The sequence below is a fragment of the Perognathus longimembris genome, chromosome 13, assembly GCF_023159225.1.
Source record: "Perognathus longimembris pacificus isolate PPM17 chromosome 13, ASM2315922v1, whole genome shotgun sequence".
Lineage (NCBI taxonomy): Eukaryota > Metazoa > Chordata > Mammalia > Rodentia > Heteromyidae > Perognathus > Perognathus longimembris.
In genome coordinates, this window is record NC_063173.1 from 26,023,486 (window position 1) to 26,044,828 (window position 21,343).

Consider the following 21,343-nt stretch of genomic DNA (forward strand, 5'->3'; position numbering starts at 1 on the left):
ACAGTATAGAAATAGAAATTTCCAAAGAAGAAGAAACTGACGATATTCATGGAAATATTAGAAAATGTCCTAGTGATACTTTTCAAGAAATAAAAAATATTGTCGCAAAAGAAGGGGAAGTCTGCCCCAGCCAAGTTTAAAATATAGACTGCATTTCTTGCCACTCCAACTGTAGCAAGGAAGAGGGTCAGCCAGTGGAGGAAGAAAATCACTTCTGCAACATAAGTTTCAGTCGAGAGTTCACTGCTTGTGAATTTGTTCCTTAAGGCTGGTATACTTTGATTCCTTCCCAACAACCTTCCACTGAGGCCCCTGGCAACACAAAGAAGATGTTAGCACTTGCTGTGTGATCTCTGATTCTCAGCTTACCTTATGGAAACTATTGTCTTTATCTTAGAGAAGTAGAAAGCAGAGGATTGCAGAGCTTAGATAAGATGTTAAGAGTGGGGGGTTTCTGGTGTAAGATTTAAATCCAGTACTCTGCATCTATATCACCTGAGCTCTCAGTCCTGCATGTCACTTCATCTAAATGACAAAGAAAACATACTAGGATCCAAATAATCTCCTCAACAAGAATTATTCTATTCTGGGCCAGACAATTTCTCTCATCCTTAAGAATTTGTAAAGTTACAGAAGTGACTATAACATCTTTATGACTAAAAAGATTCCCTACAAGGAAGAGAAAGAACATATACTCTAGGGACCTATGGAATCCAAGCTCTTTCTAGGACAGCTGTAGAATGGAGTGGCCTAAAAAAGACTGAGTGTCGAGCACTGAGGACAGGAGCATTTCTTTTTCTTTTTTTCTTTTATTTATTGTCAAAGTGATGTACAGAGAGGTTACAGTTACGTATGTTAGGCATTGAATACATTTCTTGTACTGTTTGTTACCTCCGCTCATTCCCCCCTCTCCCCTCCCTTTTTCCCTCTCCCCCCCATGAATTATTCAATTGGTTTACACCAAACAGTTTTATAAGTATTGCTTTTGTAGTCGTTTGTCTTTTTTTTTTTTTTTTTTTTGCCAGTCGTGGGCCTTGGACTCAGTGCCTGAGCACTGTCCCTGGCTTCTTTTTGCTCAAGGATAGCACTCTGCCACTTGAGCCACAGCACCACTTCCGGTTTTTTTCTATACGTGGTGCTGGGGAATTGAACCCAGGGCTTCATGTAAACGAGGCAAGCACTCTTGCCACTAGGCCATATTCCCAGCCCAGTCGTTTGTCTTTTTATCCTGTGTCTCTCGATTTTAGTATTCCTTTTCACTTTCCTAGCTCTGAGCTTTTCTATAGCCCCATGTATAGTTTTGTGTGCGAGCTGCACACTCAGACTTTATTCAATAAATGAATGCACACACATCCTTTCAGTTGTAGATGATATGTGTTAAATGAAAACATAAAGATAGAATAAAATACTTCATGATAAACACATATAATGTGTTGAAGAAAATTCATTTCTCCTTTTTCTGGATAGTGCTGTGTCAATACACTACAGAATTATGTCTAATGTTCGTCCTCTACAGGCCTTTGACTAAGCACCCAACAGAGCCTTGCTGAGCCTTTAGAAGTATTTTAGTGTGCAGTCTGGGGACAGGATTTGTGAATTGTTCAGCAGTATAAGGAGGACCTCTGAAAAGAGACACTAAAGTATGGGATTATCTACCGGAAGAACACTAAGTACTGGGCTCTGAAGTTTGCTCTATAAATCTATTCTACACCCTCTACCAGATCTTTGATAGAGTGTTTTCATGATGAAATTTTCTGTATGAGATGAGTCTATGAAGGAAAGAAAGAGAAAATAAAGAGTATGAAATGTAAATAGAGAGGCTTATGCAGATTTCAGCTGGAGGAAAAAAAGAATCAGTTGACAACTGATTGAAAAATAGCAAGTGATTAGGTGTTGATAAGACATTTTCTCCTTTGTTCTGCTCTAGTGTATGTGATAATAATTATTATCTTACCCATTCCACAGAGTTAATTGGAGCACCAACAGTATTAGTGACTAACCTATCTCACACAGACTAGATCTGAACCTACAAGTCCACCCCAGAGCCTCCCTTGTATCAGTCTTTTGGACTCTATCCCTATGTGTATGGGGGTTAGAGGTAGCTGAAGAAAACATACAGAAGAAATCCAAAGTTACAATCAATGTGGAAATCAATATTGTGAATGAAATAAAATCTAACATAAGGGAACTTTAGGCAAAGAAAGGAACTAAAGCCCATCAAATAGTGACTAACTGACGTGGGGGTGAATGTCAGTTAGGAAAAGGGCTCCTTCCTGGCACCGCTGTGCTCCAGCCATGGAGGGGGCTAGGGCCACTGAGCCGGTCCTAGATGCTAAGTCCAAAGTCACCAGCCAGCTTATAGATTGTCAGTGGAAACTCAGCATGGCTGTGAGCTCGGACAGCTGCAGATCACTTAAGTATCCTTACATTGCAGTAATGCTAAAAGTGGCAGATCATTCTGGCCAAGTAAAGAACAAGTCCTTTGAAATGACAATTCCTCAACTTCAGAATTTTTACAGACAGTTCAAGGAAATTGCTGCTGCTATGGAAACTGTGTGAAACTCTTTGGTTGATACAGTCCTATAATCATTTGAAAATTATGAGCCCATCTTTTGGCAAAAGAACTACAGAAGGACTAAATGATATTTATCAATGAAAATAGTATTTTCCACTTTGTAAATAATAAAAAAATAAGATAAACAGGAAAAAAAGGGCTCCTTCCTGCTCTTAAAAGGGACCCACTGTAGAAGTGTGTGCCACCTTCTTGGGGATATAGAGTGGAAAGTAGTGAGTGTCTCCACAAGAGCTCTCTTAGGGAGATGAGCTGGGCCACAACTTGAGCTGGCTTTAACAGGAAAGGTGAGGAAAACAGTTCTGCTAACTCTAAAAAAGGCACTTCACAGTTCGAACATCGGTTCTGAGATATGGCATGTTTATTTTCCTCTATAGGAACTAAGCCACACATATTTTATTTACTATAATTCCCCATGATTAGCATATGTTCCTTAGATTATGGACTTTAATATTCTCACTCAATACAGGAAGAATCAGTAGCCTAAACATACAAGTGATTTTTTTTCTAGGATCATATCAAGAACAGGCCCAATATCAGCCCTGTCTCTTGGGTACCTGTATGAGGCTTTTAGTCTTTCTCTGCCACATTATTCCTTACTTCTGAGGAACTTCCTGAAAGTCTTTTGATCTGTGAGACCATTAGAGATTGTCGGGACTATCAGAGTTGCCCAGTAGCTATTCTCTTCTTATATAACAGAGGGTTACTGTGAATTTTAAATTAGACACTTCCTGTGTTGAATGAAATGACACATTAGAATCCCATACAAACAGAACATTAGTAGACTGAGGTAAACAATTCCTGGGCCTTGAGATTAATATAAGGTATAGATCTTTGTAATCCATCTGTTCTTCCTCAGTCTATTACATTGATATATCTGTAAGTTAAGCTTACCAAAGGATGTTGACCAACATCCTTCATGGCTGATAAACAGGAATATTAAAGTCCTGGAGTTAAATGCTTCCTGGCTTCCAGATCATACCTTAAAGACTTCTTTTTTTTTTTTTTTTTGGCCAGTCCTGGGCCTTGGACTCAGGGCCTGAGCACTGTCCCTGGCTTCTTCCCGCTCAAGGCTAGCACTCTGCCACTTGAGCCACAGCGCCGCTTCTGGCCGTTTTCTGTATATGTGGTGCTGGGGAATCGAACCTAGGGCCTCGTGTATCCGAGGCAGGCACTCTTGCCACTAGGCTATATCCCCAGCCCTAAAGACTTCTTGATTAGATCATTATATAATGGTTCTATATCTAAGAACCACTTTATATTTCCTCTTTTTAAATTACATTCCAGTTTGGAGGAATTTTAGCCAAGTGTCAAATGTATTATAAAAGTAACTCAAGAGAAAAATAAATGATGAAGACAGGCAAAAATAACTGAACTACATAGGATGACAAATGTTTAGTGATAATTAGACCTAGAAAATTCCATGGAGTAGGAAGACACAGATGTGAGGAATTGTCTCTGTGCTTTGAAAAATTCCCTCCCAACCTTCCTTGACAGCTTCAGCATCCTGACAGTGTGATTTCTATGTGCCCCATCAATGACACCTTTTCTATTCTAGATTTTTTTAATTGAATCATTGGGCAACCTCATGGTATCACTGAAAGAAAGGAGGATTTGGATTTGAGTTTTCAGTTTCTTCCCTTCTTCTGCTGTGATTTCTCTTTGCCTGAACATTCTCTTCTACCACTAAAGATACTGCTATGGCTGTGTTCTCTCATTCTGTGTTAACACCTTCTTCAGTGTCCTGTTGAAGTCCAGGGATAGAAATTCTGATTATCTTGATCTTCCCTTTAGTTGGTTTCCCTTTAACCATGCCCATCTTTGTACAGGATCTCTTCCTTTAGGAGTTCTCAGTTGAATTGTTTCTTTCTAGATTATTGAAGATGCACAGTATAATGAAACCTGTTTTATGGGATCTCATTTCCGAGAAGTAATAATTTCATGTTTCCTACATTTTAAAAATGAATATATGACTCAGCAATCACTCTGTGGTTGTGACAAAAAGAGAGAAAGGAGGGAGTTTGATTAAGAGGTAAATATGTCCGTTTAGTAATCTCATTTGAAATGTCCACAATGCTGTCAGTACTCAGTTTTCAGAAAGATGATTCTTCTCAGGCTTTTGCTTAAAAGAAGTACCTTGACTCTAACTGCAGTGACCCATGGAGGAAATACAGGCATAATGAGCTCAGAGAAATAGCCACTACAGTAAATCTGGGAGTTCTTAGAATATATTCTTACCTTCTTTCCATTCTCTTGGTGAGATATGAATAGATGCCTCGTTGTAACAAGGAAGAGCCTTTTTCAAACTTAGCAATACCAGAGTCCACTTCTTTGTTCTGTAATTCAGAAAATATCTAGAAGAGCTAGCATAAATGCTTGTGACAAAGTGAGGCTTACGAAGATACTGGAACGTCCCTGTCACTTCCTGTGTAGGTGCTGGGAAGAAATCAGAACCACATGAGACATGATCCTTCACTAAACTGTATTTTGACATCTTCCCTATTTCCACTCCTGTATCTGCCTCTCTCATCATATCCGATGTCCATTTTACTTGAAGTAGTTGCTGCTCTGCCCTGATTACCAACCCCAAGCTCTACAGAGCTCCATCAAGTGATGTTACCAGGCATTGTGGAGCTTTATAACTAAATAATAAATTACATCTTTGGGCCACTCCCATTCAAATTGCACATTGGCCTAACTATATTTGTTTTGTTTTGTTTTTTAGTATTTTCAACTCATAGAAGGAAGGCATTCATTAGCATATTATTATTCCAAATAACCGAGAAATAGAAACAAGTTGTTGATAGGCTTATTGAACCCTGGACTCCAGACTTTTACCACTTTCTATCCTCATCTATTCTAATTTCTCTCTCTCATTCGCTCTCTTGTTCTCTCTCGCGCCCTCTCCCACCCCTTGCCCTCCCCCCCTCCCCCTGTGTTGGTACTTTGCTTTAAACTCAGAATTTTGCACTTGCCAGGCAAGCACTCTGCCTCTTAAGGCATACCTCCATATCTTTTCCTTTAGGTTATATATTAGATAGCATCCTTAAAAACACTTTGGAGCCAGCTTCAGACCAGTTCCTACCTATGTCTCACAAGATCAGGTTCATGGTACAAGTTATAGGTTCATGCTATGATGTCCAGGATATTTGTTGAGGTGAGTGTCACTTTTTTTCTTTGACTGGCCTCAAACTACCATATTCCTAATCACTGCCTCCCAAGTACCTGGGATTACAGGCATGTATCTCCACAGCCTACTCCTTTCTCATTTCCTTTTATTATTATTAGCCTGAATAACATCCTTACAATTTTTTAAAATTTATTATTATAAATAATTTGGCCAATTCAGTTCCCTATGAAAAGAGAAAATTTAGTACATGGAAAAAAGCATGTTAATCCCAGAGATACAAAGGGTTCATGTTGTTTCTCGTATGTGGAAGCTATAAATCTATAAATGTTAGCTTGGGGTGCTCATCAAGTGTATACAACTATGTTAGCTGAAATATCATAAGTTCAGAAGATTCCTTAGAAAGGCTAACTCACAGGCCAACGGAATAAAGCAAACTTCAGTTTGCAAAACAACCTCTATTCAAAATACTAAGTTGGTTTTATGTAATAATTTTATAAAAACCAATTACTAACTTCCTTTAGATATTTCTGTACATACTCCCTGCATTTGGCACCATTGTTCTTTTCTTGGCTCTTTAAATCTTTCTCTATCACTCAGTAGAACTTAGCTACCTGGAAGGGCTAAGCCTTCTTATTGCCAGTAGCCCCAGACCCTGCCTGTCCATCCTGCGGCAGTTGTGTGTCACTGCTGACCTAACTCATTGCATATCCTCATAACTAGAGGTATGCATTCATCCCCATGATGTTATATGGCTCCCAGGGACATGAGCATACAAGATTAGAGGAAGAGAAGGAAGAGCACAATCTAAGCATTCACTTCATCAATTCTGTGTACTTCACGTTCAACAAAATGAACGCCAGGAAGTAGGTCCTTCAAAGTGTGGGTGGATCAAGGGAAAAAGGCAAACAAATGAAGAGAGGAAAGGGGAAATGCAGTGAAATGAACTCCATGTTATGGAAATGACTGTTATATCACTATTGTAATTACTTTCAACATGCCATGTGAAACTGTAGCTTCTACTGTTTATTATCCTCTTGTATCTCCTTCCTGTGGTTGTACCCTCACTGTCACTGCATCTTATATGAGTACACTGGAAACTGTATATACTGGTATTAGAACTAGGGAAGTGAAAGGGAATATCAAAATTGAGAGACAAAGGATAAAAAGACAAACGACTCCAAAAGCAATACTTGCAAAACCATTTGGTGTAAACCAACTGAACAACTGATGGGGGAAGAAGGGAAGGGGGAGAGGGGAGGAAGAAATGAGGGAGAAGGTAACAAACAGTACAAGAAATGTACCCAAGGCCTAACGTATGAAACTGTAACCTCTCTGTACATCACTTTGACAAAAAATAAGGGGATAAAAAGAGTAAAAACATAAAAATAGAACTACAAAAAAATTCAGTGCTTACTCTACAAAATTAAGAAAATTGGGGGAAGAAGTAAGGTTAGGAAGGATGAGATGAAAGGATGAAAAGGATGATATTGATCAAGACTGGCTGAATTCATATATTACTTTGTTGAATGGCAACTCCTTTGCACAACTACTTGAAGATAAAAGCAAAAATTAGAAAAGGAAATAAAAGACATAAACATATTTCTCCAAAGAGAATGTGTACCATTTGTCATCTGGGAACTGAAAATTAAAATGATAGTGTAATGTCTTCACACATTTACTAGAATATCTAAAATAAAGAAGAAGGACAAATCAGCCCTGATGGAAGTTTACTTTATTAGTTAAACAGAGAAATACTTTAAATGTTCATTGGTGAAAGACTTGGATGAAAGAAGTATGCCTTTGTCCAATTCATCTAGAAAACAAGAAGTAATTTTGGAGTGAGCAGTATCAGGTTATTGAGTGGTCACATGATAATATGTCTGTGAATCATGTAAATAATCACTAGTATTATTACTAGTATTATTACTAGTATTACTAGTATTATTACTAGTATTATTAAAATTCTCTTTTTACATAAGAGGTAACAGAGGCACTCAGAGGCTGAGTAGTTTGCATCAGATCTCTCAAAGTTTGAGTGGTTTGCCAGAAGCCTGATGCCAGTGGTTTTCCAGATCTGATGAACAATCATCTGATGATTGATTGATTAACTGATGGCATATCTATTGGTCCTGGAAGCATCCATCTGGTGAAAGTACTATTATTATTTCCACTTTTTAGGTAAAGGGGATTGGGAGGTTAGCAGCAGATGAGGAAAAAAAAAGTACAAGAGCTGGAATTTGAACCAGCAGTTTTCCATACATAGTATTGCCCGTTGCCATCCCAGAAGCACCATTGTCAAAGGGCGTTGTGTGATTCCACGTGGAAAGAGAATGGGAGACAGCAATCTGTACTCTCTATGACTTAGAATTAGCAATCCCAAAGTATGTGATCATAGAATAGGATCTGGAAACTTTAGTAACAGCAAAGAAACAAGCCTATGAAATATGGAACACATAAGAGCTAGATAGAGGACACCACATGACCAATTCCAGAGTGCAGGTACCTCTACTTGCCTCTGAAAATTTCTCCAGTTCAATTATGTCCAAAGCTTATACACAGCAAGAGGTTCAAGGGGAAAAATTACTGGAAACCTCTGAGATGATGGTACATCAAGGACTGAACACATACACTGAATGTTCTCTCTTCCTGTTTCCCAGGTTGCCTGGAGGAGAATATGAAGAAAATAGGAAACTATTTTGCACCTTGAGACTTCTTGAACTTTTTATTCATGGCACTGTTTGAGACCTTAAGCTGTGTACCCTTTTAATCTTTTCTTTATTAGGCCCAATTCACTAAAATGTTTAGATTTAGTTGTTTTTATTGTTATTGCAATTATCTATTCAACATTTCCAGCACAAATCCTTTAGAGAGCATATTCTGTAATATTCTCATCTATTATAGAAAGAATATAATATTAGTGATTGCAAACGTCATCTAAAAAACATGGTGAAAGGCAGATCTAATACCATCAAAGAACCCAGAGAAAGAAATATTGTAATATCATGGGATGCAAAATTATAAAGGAAAGTCAAGGAGCAGAAACTTAATTGTCTAACACTCCCTTACACTTCATGTCTCACATAATGGAGGAATTTTAGACCACAGGAAGGACCTCAATCCTCAATTCCCTTTATGGTGTTAACACCGTATGATGAGGAACTGGCCAAAGTGAAGTGAGCAGAGTTGCTGTAGCGAGCACTTCGATTGCTTCCTTCTCTTTTTCTCTAGTCTGGGATGCTTGGGTCACTGGGAGCCATCTGGGATCATGGAGATGAACACATATCTTTAGGGATGAGGATATGAATGGAGTTGTGTTCTTGGATGCTCTGGAGTATTTACTCTAATTCTAATAAATGTTCTTTTTGGTTTAACTACCTATGGCAAAAGTTGTCTATACTACCAAATGTTATAAACCTAAATACCTACAAATGCAAAAATAGTTCTAACACCTTTACCATGTCCCTTTTTTTTTTTTTACTAATCTTTATAGTGCTATTGTTCACAAGCTTTGGTTGTAGGTAAACATAAAAACAAAGTTCAAAATACTGAGATGAGAGGGCTGGGAATACGGCCTAGTGGTAGGTAGAGTGCTTGCCTCACATTCATGAAGCCCTAGGTTTGATTCCTCAGCACCACATAAATAGAAAAAGCCATAAGTGGTGCTGTGGCTCAAGTGGAAGAGTGCTAGCCTTGAGCAAAAAGGAGCCAGGGACAGTGCTCAAGCCCTGAGTTCAAGACCCAAGACTGGCCAAAACAAAACACAAAAACATGGAGATGGGATACAGTGAGAAAGTGATGCAAACACATTGAGATAGAGAAGCTCATAAAACATTCAGAATGAGGAGGCTATATGCAAAGATAGATTTTTTTTTCCCCCTTTTGCAACAGCAGGTCATGTACCCTCTTTCCTACTTTTCTTTGCATCCATGGAGGAGACACTTGTCTCACCGATGGGTTCACTTAACGCTCTACCTACCAGTTATATTCAGTCAAAAGGAGGTATTCATAGGTTTGGAGAGCAGGAGGAGAACAAGCAGAAATTTTAATTTTCCTCTCTGTCTCCCGCCTGGAGTGTAAATTAGCAACAGCCATTTTATTGCACCTATGTATATGTGGTCCTTTCTTACAACCACAGCTTCAACCCAACCACAGCTTCAGCCAGGAAGTTTGAAAATTCCTCCATTCCCATCAGCTGTAAAAACCTACTGATGCTAAAATTTCCAGCCCTACCCAATTATTCTCCTTGGTAGTATTAGTTTACACCATTCCATACATATTTTAAACCTATGTACATTGATTAATTGTCCCTTGATTGAACTCATTTTAATCATCTTGTTTAGACCACTTATTTGCTGCTGGGTGTCTCACATATATAAAAGGGGAAAAAACTTTCTGAAACAAGCCAAACACACATGAGTATTATTAAGAAGTACAAACACTTGTGGGGGGAAGCACACCAAATATACATAAATACATCTCACTCACACACACACACACACACACACACACACACACACACACACACACCATCTCTGCCTAAATAAAGGAAAGCAGCATATTTCCTCTCGTTTCAGCTCATTTGAATGGCTCTGATGAAGGGCAAATACAGAAAGGTTCCAAGAAGAGTGTAGCTCTTCAAGAGCCAAGAGTTAATCCTTCTAGTACCAAACATTCCACGTGAGCTCCATGTCTTGTCTATTTCTTCTTGAGCTCCTGTGGTTCCTAGGACAGGCTGCCCTAATGTGAAAGGATGTGGATTTAGACTAAGAGGAAAAAGACAACAGTTACTCTAAAGAGAGATTGTTGACAATCATATATTTCCTCTGTTCTTCATGCTGGAAGTGGTCAGCTGTTTTGTGCTGAAGTAAAGAAATTTGGGGGTTAATAATCTCTGCAGGACACTTCTCTACTATGGAGAAATCATGCAAGACTGAACCCTGATGCTCAATTGATGCTTATCAAGATGATTGACAGCCCTGTGATTTCCTGTCTTGGGACCTCCTGGCAAATGAAAATGTGAAGTTCGTTAGTTGTATTCCTCAAAAAGATGTTTCTGAACATTTAATCTTATTCTGTTTCTATCTCTCAAAATCTGCCAATCTTTACCCTAACCTTTCCTGAAAATGGTTGCTGCTTTGAAACTTTATCCTGCAATAAATGTGGTTATGCTGGTACTTTACTGCACCCTGGTTTCTATTGTTTTTTTTTTTTTTGGGGGGGGGGGTAGATACCAAGGAGTTGGGCTTACTCATTGTGTTCTCAACATTTCTCCCAAGTATGAATAATTAACCACGTCCCTTGTAGTAGTGGATGGTTTGAGTCAAATGGAAAATAAAAATGAAAAACAAAAGAATTACAAAATGAACATATCATGTTAGGGAAAAAGATAGCTTGGCATAATTTGTTTTTGTTTTTTGTTTGTCAGTCCTAGGGCTTGATCTCTGCAACTGGGTGCTGTCCCTGAGCTCTTCAGCTCAAGGCTAGTGCTCTACTATTTGAGCCACAGCACCACTTCCCATGTTTATTTTTATAGACAGTGCTGTGTCTTTAGAAGACTTACTAACATGTGTTCAAACAACTGAAGATGACTGCTGAAGTACCTCTGTAGTATGGATTCATCACGGCTTTGCTCTGTACCTATGAGCATTTTGATGCATAGCCTTCCTCTGTCTACCCTTCTTTCCCCTACACTCATCTCAACCTCTAGTAATCAGTATTGTATTTTTTTAATTCTTTGAGATCAACATTCTTGCAAACAAATTTCAAATTTTTCATCTTCAGAGAGAAGGAAAATGGCATAAGTCAGAAACTCAGACTTATACACATACAAAACAAAGATTAAAAAAAAAATAAAGGCTGACTTACACTTGTTATTCTACTCTGCTTGTTATTCTACTTGTTATGCTACTCTGGAGGCTGAGATCTGAGCATCTTGATTTGAATCCAGCACAGGCAAGAAAGTCCATTTGACTCTTATCTCCAATCAACCACATACAAAAAATAATAATAATAGAAATGGAGTTATGGCTCAAGTGGTAGAGTGATAGCCGTGAGCAAAAAGAGCTCAGGGACAGTGCCCAAATCCTGAGTTCAAGCCCCAATCTGCATGTATGATATATGTGCGTGCACACACACACACAACAATACAAACACAACAATAACACAATCACATCTACACAAAGAAGTTAAAGTTCTTTTTCTCCTATTTTTAATCCACCTAGCAGATAATAGTCTGCTCAAAATAATAATAGCAATATAGAATAACAATGAGTTATGAATGAATGAAAATATATGACAACACATTTTCAGGGGTAAAGGAGTAGAATTTGGAATACACTCTTACACTACATTGTTCATGAAAAATATATAGCATTAATTGAAAGTTGGAAGAATAGTTGTAAATGCATACTGCAAACTCTAATGGGATTGCTAAACAATTTGCAATAAAAATGTGATTAATATGCTGAGATGTAGGGGATGGCTATGCCTTTAAGAGGGGACGGCTGGCAGCTAGCCCGACCCACCTCCTTCTGGGTCTGAAACCGGAAGAGAAGCCAAACCAGCCCCTGCCTCTTGGTGGTGAGCACGTGTGCCAACATGGCCCCGGGAGGCCGGCCCTTGGGGGGCAGTGGTCTCCGCCTCTGTGGGAAGTTCCGTGACATCACCATGATGGACAGATCATTAGCCAATCGCTAGTGCCTAGCTATGCACTCCAAGTCCCTCCTCTTCCCACCGTCACTGCTAGTATAAGTGTATTTGCACTTCCCCTTATTAAACGGAAATCCAAGGAGCTTTCCCCGAAGCAGCCCACGTGTCTCGCACTTTTGTTCTTAGTGAGTCAAAAGGGAGGAAGGGCCCTTCGCGTTCACACATGGGTTTGAGGCTTTCACGTAACCCTCCTTCTAGCCTTGCTGCCTGCAGGTCAGGCAGCTCGTGTTCAAAGGCGAAAGGGGTTACACTGGAGATAGAGACAGCCTGACACTCAGAGAGAAGAGAAAAAGCATTGGGGATACAATGAGATCAGGACAGCTGAATAGAGATGTCTAACATTTGCCTTGTCCATGGAGAAGATCCAAAACAATAAAATGGCAAATAAAAATAGGAAAAAATAGAGGATTAAAATTGAAACAACTGTTACACGTGTCTACCTATCTATCAAAGTAGGTAAGTTCCAAAACTCTGCAATCTTAAATTATTATGCAGATATAGAATAGTAAGATTTCTCACACTTTTTTAGTGGGTATATAAAATGGTATACCATGTTAGAAGACAATCTGGAACTCTTATGATATGGAATGTTGGCTTATCTAGTAACCACAATCCTAAAGAGTGATAAAGAAGTGTCCACAAACAAAAACATAGAGCAGCTTTAGTATCAAGGTCAAATAAAATGTAAGTCAATAGATAAATAGATAAATTCTGGAACACTAATAAAATAAAGTGTTATTTGTCAATAAAAAGAAATGAACATTGTATTCATGGCATTGAACAAAGTTTGAAACTCTCCATTTAAGTATGCATGTTTTTCACTCTCTTATTAAACACTATATTCTATATTATTCAGATTTGCTTAGTTTTCATTGTTGTTGCCATTCAAAATATACCCATAGCCTCTAGTCCAAGTCCTTTAGAGATCATCTTTTATAATATCATCACGACAAAAAATAATGATACTGTTGAATATGAAAGCAATCCGAATTACATGTGAAGGTCAAATTCAATACATCCTCTCTCCTGGCTTTCTCTGCATGCCTCTCACACAGTTCTGGGTATCCTCATTCCTTACCCTGCATGAGCAGCTCCCTAGAAAACCATTTTAATGTCATGGGAAGTGAAAATGTAATGGCACTGGTCAGGAGGAAATGAGCAGATAGGATGAATCAAACACTTTGACAACGATCTTCCTTCTTAATGTTGTCCAATCTGAAATGCTGATGTTGAGGGAGCCACGTGACGTCATCATGAAGACACAACTCTTAGAAAGGAGGAAACGCTTAGTGAATTGGAAAGAACTCGGTTGTAGAATGCCCTGTGGTAGGCAGTTCAAATTGAATAAAATATTCTTTCTTTATAACAATCTATGATCACAGTTTTTCCTTTATACTATCAAGTGTAATACACAAAAAATATTTATCAATACTGGTGTCATTTTAACATGTTTACTACACCCCCTTCTTAAGTAACATCAGGATCTTGCTGTGTAGGTTCTTCAGAAGATGGGCTATTAGGAAAGGATGTAGAAACAAATGAATATAAAATACTAAAAGAGGTGCAGTGAGAAACATGCTGACACACTGGGGCAGGGAAGGACTCAGAAAATACAGAGGGTAAAGGGGCTACAGGAACAGTACATTTTTGCCATTTTCCAGTAACGTTTTATGTCCCCTCTTCTCTCCCCTTCACTGTATTTGGCGATGAGACCTATCTGTGCCTTAACAATGGGATTGCTTTTGCTTAGTCTCCTACTTAGTCTCGTTTAGTTGAAGAGATATATTGACAGGAGGTTAGAGAGAAAGAAGACATCAAATGAGAGTTTTGCTTTTTTTTTTTTGTCAATCATGGGGTTTGAACTTGGCCTGGGCCCTGTCCTTGAGATTTTTTTGTTTTTTTGTCCCCTCCTCCCCACAAGGCTAGTGCTCTATCCCTTTGAGCCACAGTTCCACTTCCATTTGGTTAATTGGAGATGATTCTCATGAACTGAAATCCTCTCTGATGTTAGCCTCCTAAGTAGCTAGGATTACAGATGTGATCAACCAGAGCCCAGCTGCAAATGAGAGTTTTAACTTTCCTCCTGTCTTTCTATTAGAGTGTAAATTGGTAATAATAATGTTACTAAGTACCTATTATTTATCCAGTAGCACTTTTCTACAGCTCTAGCTTTAGCTACAGTGCCATCAGCCAACTCTATATTCTGATATGATTTCCTTCTCAATATGTACCTAAATGTAGTGATGTCATACCTCCCAATCACTCTGCCTGGTAAGGAAAGTTTTCACTAAGACATGTAATTTTCTCTAAGCCTTCCTTCATTGGTAAAGTGTCTCTTGAGTTAACTCATTTCAATCATCTCATTTTAAGCCATTTCTTTCCTGATGGAAGCCCACCCTCTGTGTGTGTGTGTGTCTATGGTGCTCTCGCTCTCTCGCTCTCTCTCTCTCCCTCTTTCTCTCTCTCTCTCTCTCTCTCTCTCTGTCACACATACACACATGCACTCATGGAAACTTCATTAAATAAACAAACCTAGGACTGGATTATTGACAGCAATATTGTAGTTGGGGAAACACACCTGCACCCATCCTGTTCAAATTGAGAAAAGTAGCAGATTTCATACTATTTCATCAAATTTGCATGGGCGGAATGAAAGGTAGATGGAAAGATGCTTCTAGAAGAGGTAACAGTCCTGGTTCAAAGCTTTCAAAGCCAATCCTGCCAGCACCCAAATTCCCTGGTGGGAGCTTCATTTAATCTGTCCATGACTGTTGGAAGCCTTGTGGTTCTGGGAAGCTCTACACTCAATACAAAGAGATGAGGATTTGGGCTAAGAGGAAAAAAAGACAACAGGCACTCTTAAAACAAGGGGGGCTCTTGATAAAGTCTTACCTTTCCTCTATTCTTGCTTAATATAATAGCTTGTTCTCTGCTGAAGTAAAGAACCTCTTGGCTTGAACATCTCCACTGGACCTTTGTTTTTCCTGGAGAGATGCTTTGAACAGTGAACCCTGATGCATGAGTGACACTTAACAAGATTTAGGATAGCCCCGCAATTTCCTGTCATGAGACCTGCTGGCCAATGAGAGCATGGTGTTCCATTGAGTCATATTCCTCTTGAGATGTTCTGAACATATGGACTTACATACTGCTACCTCTCAACCTCTGTCCAGCACCACCCTAGTAGTCACATTTTCTGCAAGTTATTGTTACTTTGGAGCTTCTTGCTGCCAGCTGACCAGAAATGACAGACAATGAGAGCTTCTTCGGGGAGCTGTCCTTGTCCTACATTACTAGCCGACTTGATGAAGAGATAGAGGAAGGCCATAACTCATTGTATATGAGGCGAGCCCTTTACCACTAGGCCATATTCCCAGCCCATGGCCATAACTTGTTATCCTCTCAGACAGTGACTTGATATTTTTACTCACAGCACCAAACACTCTTTGTAGCTCTATTTTCTCTCTCTCTCTCTCTCTCTCTCTCTCTCTCTCTCTCTCTGTCTGTGTGTGTGTTTAGTCTTCACTATGCGCAAAGTACTGTCATGTCTAGACCTGTTTCTTGACTGTACACATTTGTACCTCCAGCCTCTAGCACATGTCTGTTAGAAATCCAGAGGCTTAGGATACAAGATGTTTCTCTGAAACCACAAGATCAACAGTAGACTCAATACTAATCTTGATATCCTGGACCCTGGTCACATTTTTGCCTCTGTTTCCTGTCTGCAACATTCATTACATGTGAAATGTTTCAGAGAAAAAAATCTTCATATGAACACAAAATCTGGAAACCAAAAAAAGTTACAGAAATCATGAAGGTTTCCTCCATATCCAGTCTCCTATCACACAGTAATTCGGGGGCTTACAAAATCAGACAAAGGATTTCATTTTTCAGCCTCTTTTCATGCTAGATGACAGAATGTGACTAGATGCTGACCATGGGAAGAGGGTGGGGTTGATGAAACCATATCCTGGGTCATAGGTCAAAAGAAGGAACACACACTTCCCTTCCCAGTCTCTTTTCCAGGCAGGAAGGCTGATTGAGTGGGAGCTGTGTATAGCTAGGAAGATGTGACATTTTCTTTAAGTGTATCAAGCTTTAGTAGACTTTTCTATCTTATTTCAGTCAACATTCCTCATTACAGCAACAAGTTCCTCTACAATAACTACAAGCTCCTTTTTAAAACACCAACTATCATTAATTTAAAAGAAAACCTTGGGCTGGGGATATAGCCTAGTGGCAAGAGTGCCTGCCTCGGATACACGAGGCCCTAGGTTCGATTCCCCAGCACCACATATACAGAAAACGGCCAGAAGCGGCGCTGTGGCTCAAGTGGCAGAGTGCTAGCCTTGAGCGGGAAGAAGCCAGGGACAGTGCTCAGGCCCTGAGTCCAAGGCCCAGGACTGGCCAAAAAAAAAAAAAAAAAAAAAACCTTATAGATGCTTGTGTACTTCCTCTTTTTATACTTTCCTTCCCTTTTCAAGTCATTTATAATGGTAGTGAGAGATTCTTTCAAAGAAATCATGCTTCATAGGTAGTAAACACAAACAAATGTGGAAGAGATAAAAATGAGAAAGTAATACAATCACATTGAGACAAAGTTTCTGGAAATGCAAACTGTGAGGAGGTCGTTGGAATAAATGAAATCTCCATTTTCCACAAGTTTCTCACATTTTCTCTTTCCTACTATTCTGAATTGGAGGTGGGGGGTGGAGATGTCAGCTCTTAGTTGAGTGTAGTGAAAGCCATTGTTGACAGGTGGCAAGGCAAGAGAACAATTTGTTATGCCCAGAAATAATTCTGTCTGCAACCTCTACAATGAAACATGCCTAGATTCCTGCCTGTCTTCTTTCTTTCTTGAACAATGACCTAAGCATGCTTGGTAATGTACATCTTGAACTGAGCATGTGTGAGTATGTGCCCACCCACAAAGGGCCTTCCTATACGAGGATAGATTGACAGAACACTTAGAAAGAACTGAATTAGACACTGGGGGCTCCAAGATGGGTCAAAAAATAGCCTCTGCTATCAGGGATTCCTGCCAGAAGACATGTCAGAGGTTGATGGCAGTGGCACCTGGCCAGGGCTCTAAGGGAGGCAGGGATGTCTGTGCCTTCTGTTATAGTTCTCCACTATCCTTGTCCAACTTTTTTTTGTATTCCTACTTTATTTTCTTATCATAAAACCAACTACAACCTCCCTGCCCCAGGAAAAAGATAGGTACGAGGAGCTATTTCAGGTCAGATTAGCAAGTTCTAACCAAAAGAACTTGCTCCCTCCAGAAAAGGTGCTCTAATCCCATGGTTATCCTTAGAAGAGATGCTGTCATCTTTTTTTTTTTTTTTGCCAGTCCTGGGCCTTGGACTCAGGGCCTGTGCACTGTCCCTGGCTTCTTTTTGCTCAAGGCTAGCACTCTGCCACTTGAGCCACAGTGCCACTTCTGGCCATTTTGTATATATGTGGTGTTGGGGAATTGAACCCAGGGCTTCATGTATACGAGGCAAGCACTCTTGCCACTAGGCCATATTCCCAGCCCCATCTTTTTTATTTCAAGAAAAATTCATTTGACTCAGAAGCTGAGCCATACAAGAACCTTGGAGTGGGGATGAATTGCTTAGTTGTATGTTGCTTTCCTTTGTGGTCTCCTGTGATTACAGGTGTGAGCCACAAGGTGGCAGTATGAGGAATGTCTTTGGGAACTTTTCAGGGGTTGGCTCTTATTGGAAAGCCTTAGGTCACACAGAGCAGGAGCTCAGACACATGCGCCTGAACACACACAAATCAGAGATAACTGCAGTATATATCAGATGAGCCTAACAGACACTTACCAAACATTTCATCCAATAGCTGTACCACATGCATTTTTATCAGTGCATGAAACAGTCACTTAGAGCAGACTGTACAACAGCCCACAAAACAAGTTCTTCCCTTGTTAAAAAATAAAATAAAATAAAAATCATACTATGTATCTTTTCTGATAACAATGAGTAAAACCAGAAATCAATGGGGAAAAAGTTATAAATTATAAATATATACATATATACATACATATATATATATCCGCTGAACAATGTGATATTTAAAGAAACAAGTTGGGTATTGGTGGCTCACGCCTGAAATCCTAGCAACTCAGGAGGCTGAGGATCCTGGTTCAAAGCCAACCTAGGCAGGAAAGCGTGTGAAACTCTTACCCTCATTAACCACCAGAAAATAGTAGTGGAGCCAGGGCTCAAAGTGGTAAAGTGCTAGCCTTGAGCACAAAAGCTCAGCGAGAGTGCCCAGGCCCTCAGTTCAAGCCCCATCACTGACAAAACACAACAACCAGAACGTCCAGAACACAAAGAAATAAAAAACAATTATTGAAACAAAAGAGAAAATGGGAATCAAAGCACAAAACGATTAAGGAATATCCTCCAGGAACATGAGTCTGAGTCCTTGACCTCTATCAGATTTGCAGCCCATTGCCAAGATTCAGGGGCCCATTGCACATGGACAAGGGAGCATTTTTTTTTTTTTTTTGGCCAGTCGTGGGCCTTGGACTCAGGGCCTGAGCACTGTCCCTGGCCTCTTCCCGCTCAAGGCTAGCACTCTGCCACTTGAGTCACAGCGCCGCTTCTGGCCGTTTTCTGTATATGTGGTGCTGGGGAATCGAACCTAGGGCCTCATGTATCTGAGGCAGGCACTCTTGCCACTAGGCTATATCCCCAGCCCGACAAGGGAGCATTTGATATTTGCACATCTGTGTTTCTCTATAGCTTTGGACAGTCTCTCCTCTCTACTCCCTAATTCCTCTCCTTTAGAATGGGAATGTATTCTTGTTCCCTGTGCCTGCCCATCACGGTATCTTAGATGCATGAAACGTTTTTTTCTTTGTGTATTTTTACAAGGGCTCATAGCACAATTTGCCTTGAATCTCACAGGTGACTTTGAACTTTGACTTTTGACTAAACAGGACTTTGAGGACTCTGGGAGGCAAAAGAAATGGATTTCACGTTGTGAGATGAACGTGAACTTTTTGGGTCAGGGGCAGAATTACATAATCTTGATGCTGAATGTCTTTCACAGTTCTACACATGAAAATCTTTATCTGTAGAAGTCTGCTACCAGGAGGAGATAGAACTTTGAAGAGGTGAGGCATAGGGAGAGATTCATTTGGGATTTTTGGGGGGAGGGTGGGGCTGCCCCTGAAGAGGATTGTTGACTCTGGCCCCTCAAGGAAGGTTTTATTGTTCTTCTGAGCATTCCCTTGATTTATAACCTTGCCATAAATTCTAAGCAATTAGGCCACCATTCCTGGACTAGAAACTTGTAAAACCCGCAACCAATGTAACTCTTATTTTTGGATAAGTTGATTATCTCAACTATTTTTGTTACAGTGATGGAAATTTGGCTAATACAATCAGCAAAACCTTAGCTATGAAAGAAATGCCATCATTATCCTTTCTTTTCCTGAAGCTTGCAGTGTTATGGTATATTAGCTTTTCTCCAAAACTTACAGATGTCTCAATTGCATAAACAGACTTTTGAGACCGCATTACAAGTGAGAAAATTGAGCATCCTAATAAATTAGATGGCACACCCCCCAGATACACAGGAATGTATATAACACTAGGCTCACCCCTATACCTGAGGGCTGCCTTATCTACTGCATTTCCTTCACTTTGACCCCTTCATCACTGGATGATTTTATTTGGGCCATTTCCCTGTTTTCAGAAAAAGAAATGTGTTTTCAATGTTGTCTGAAGCTATGAATATCTGAGGTGTTAGGATCAGCTCAATTCTGAGAGACTGCAGCAACCAGACTACTGCTTTGATGGCCCCTGGTGGACACTTGAACACAGAGGCTTTTACTGTTACTGTAAGGTGATATCCACATGCCTGTACCATTCTTCACCTGTTGTCTTTCTTGCTGGGTGTTTCCCTTACTCTGATTATCTTCTGCTTTTTGCTCATTAACATTCTTTTTTTTTTTGCCAGTGTTGGGCCTTGAACTCAGGGCCTGAGCACTGTCCCTGGCTTCTTTTTGCTCAAGGCTATCTCTCTGCCACTTGAGCCACAGCGCCACTTCTGGCCATTTTCTATATATATATGGTGCTGGGGAATTGAACCCAGGGCTTCATGTATATGAGGCAAGCACTCTTGCCACTAGGCCATATTCCCAGCCCCTGCTCATTAACATCCTTAGCACAGCTATACTATAATTATGTTTTTCTTTCCTCAATTCTGTGTGTCATTCTTCTCTCTCTCTCTTCCCCCATTCCTAGACCATCACAAGATCTTAATCAAATGGAAAATATTATTTTGGCCAGTCTCATTATGGAAGGGTCTCAAAGAGCTCTGAAATCATGGGGACAGCTGGAGGAGGATTTTGCAGACCTGTGTCAGGCACTTGCCTAAAATTGCTCTTAGGTACAGGTTGCATACCCAGGCACCCTCAACTTAAAAAAGCATTGCAGAAGACCCATTATATGCCAGGTTCTTGGAGAGAAACTGAGCATGTAGACATAAAGACAGTGAGCATCTACTTCTGTGCTAATAGAGTGTGGGACAGTAGGAGGAAGATAAAATAAATGAAATTTTTTTTAAGTTTGGTTGATCCTTGTGGTCTTGTTGACTCTGAAAGAACAAATCCTTGGACTTGAGCCATGGACATCTGTCTCGTCTAGAGGTTTATGAAAAAGGAGCCAATAAGTCTGATGTCTATAAATATCTATGTACACATTTTGACACTGATCACAAGAAAGTTCTGGAACATTTTAACATTTTTGTGTGTGTTCTAAGTCATGTCCAGAATAGGCATCTTGGCTGTCTGACCTCTCTGACGTTAGTAGAATTCTCTAATGAATATGCGACCAAGCCACACCTCCAGCTCCTTTGAGACAAACAGACAACTTAGGGTCCTAGTTGCCAGGGCAACAAGCAGAGCTATCAGG

General features: G+C 39.9%; 1 protein-coding gene across 1 annotated transcript; it reads left to right on the forward strand.

The window, feature by feature from the left end:
* Positions 1-2,281: 2,281 nt before the first annotated feature.
* Positions 2,282-2,700, forward strand: LOC125362045 (COMM domain-containing protein 6-like). Its single transcript, XM_048360702.1, has one exon. The coding sequence runs from the start codon at positions 2,296-2,298 to the stop codon at positions 2,557-2,559; it is 264 nt and encodes an 87-aa protein (XP_048216659.1). The 5' UTR covers positions 2,282-2,295; the 3' UTR covers positions 2,560-2,700.
* The last annotated feature ends 18,643 nt before the right edge of the window (positions 2,701-21,343 follow it).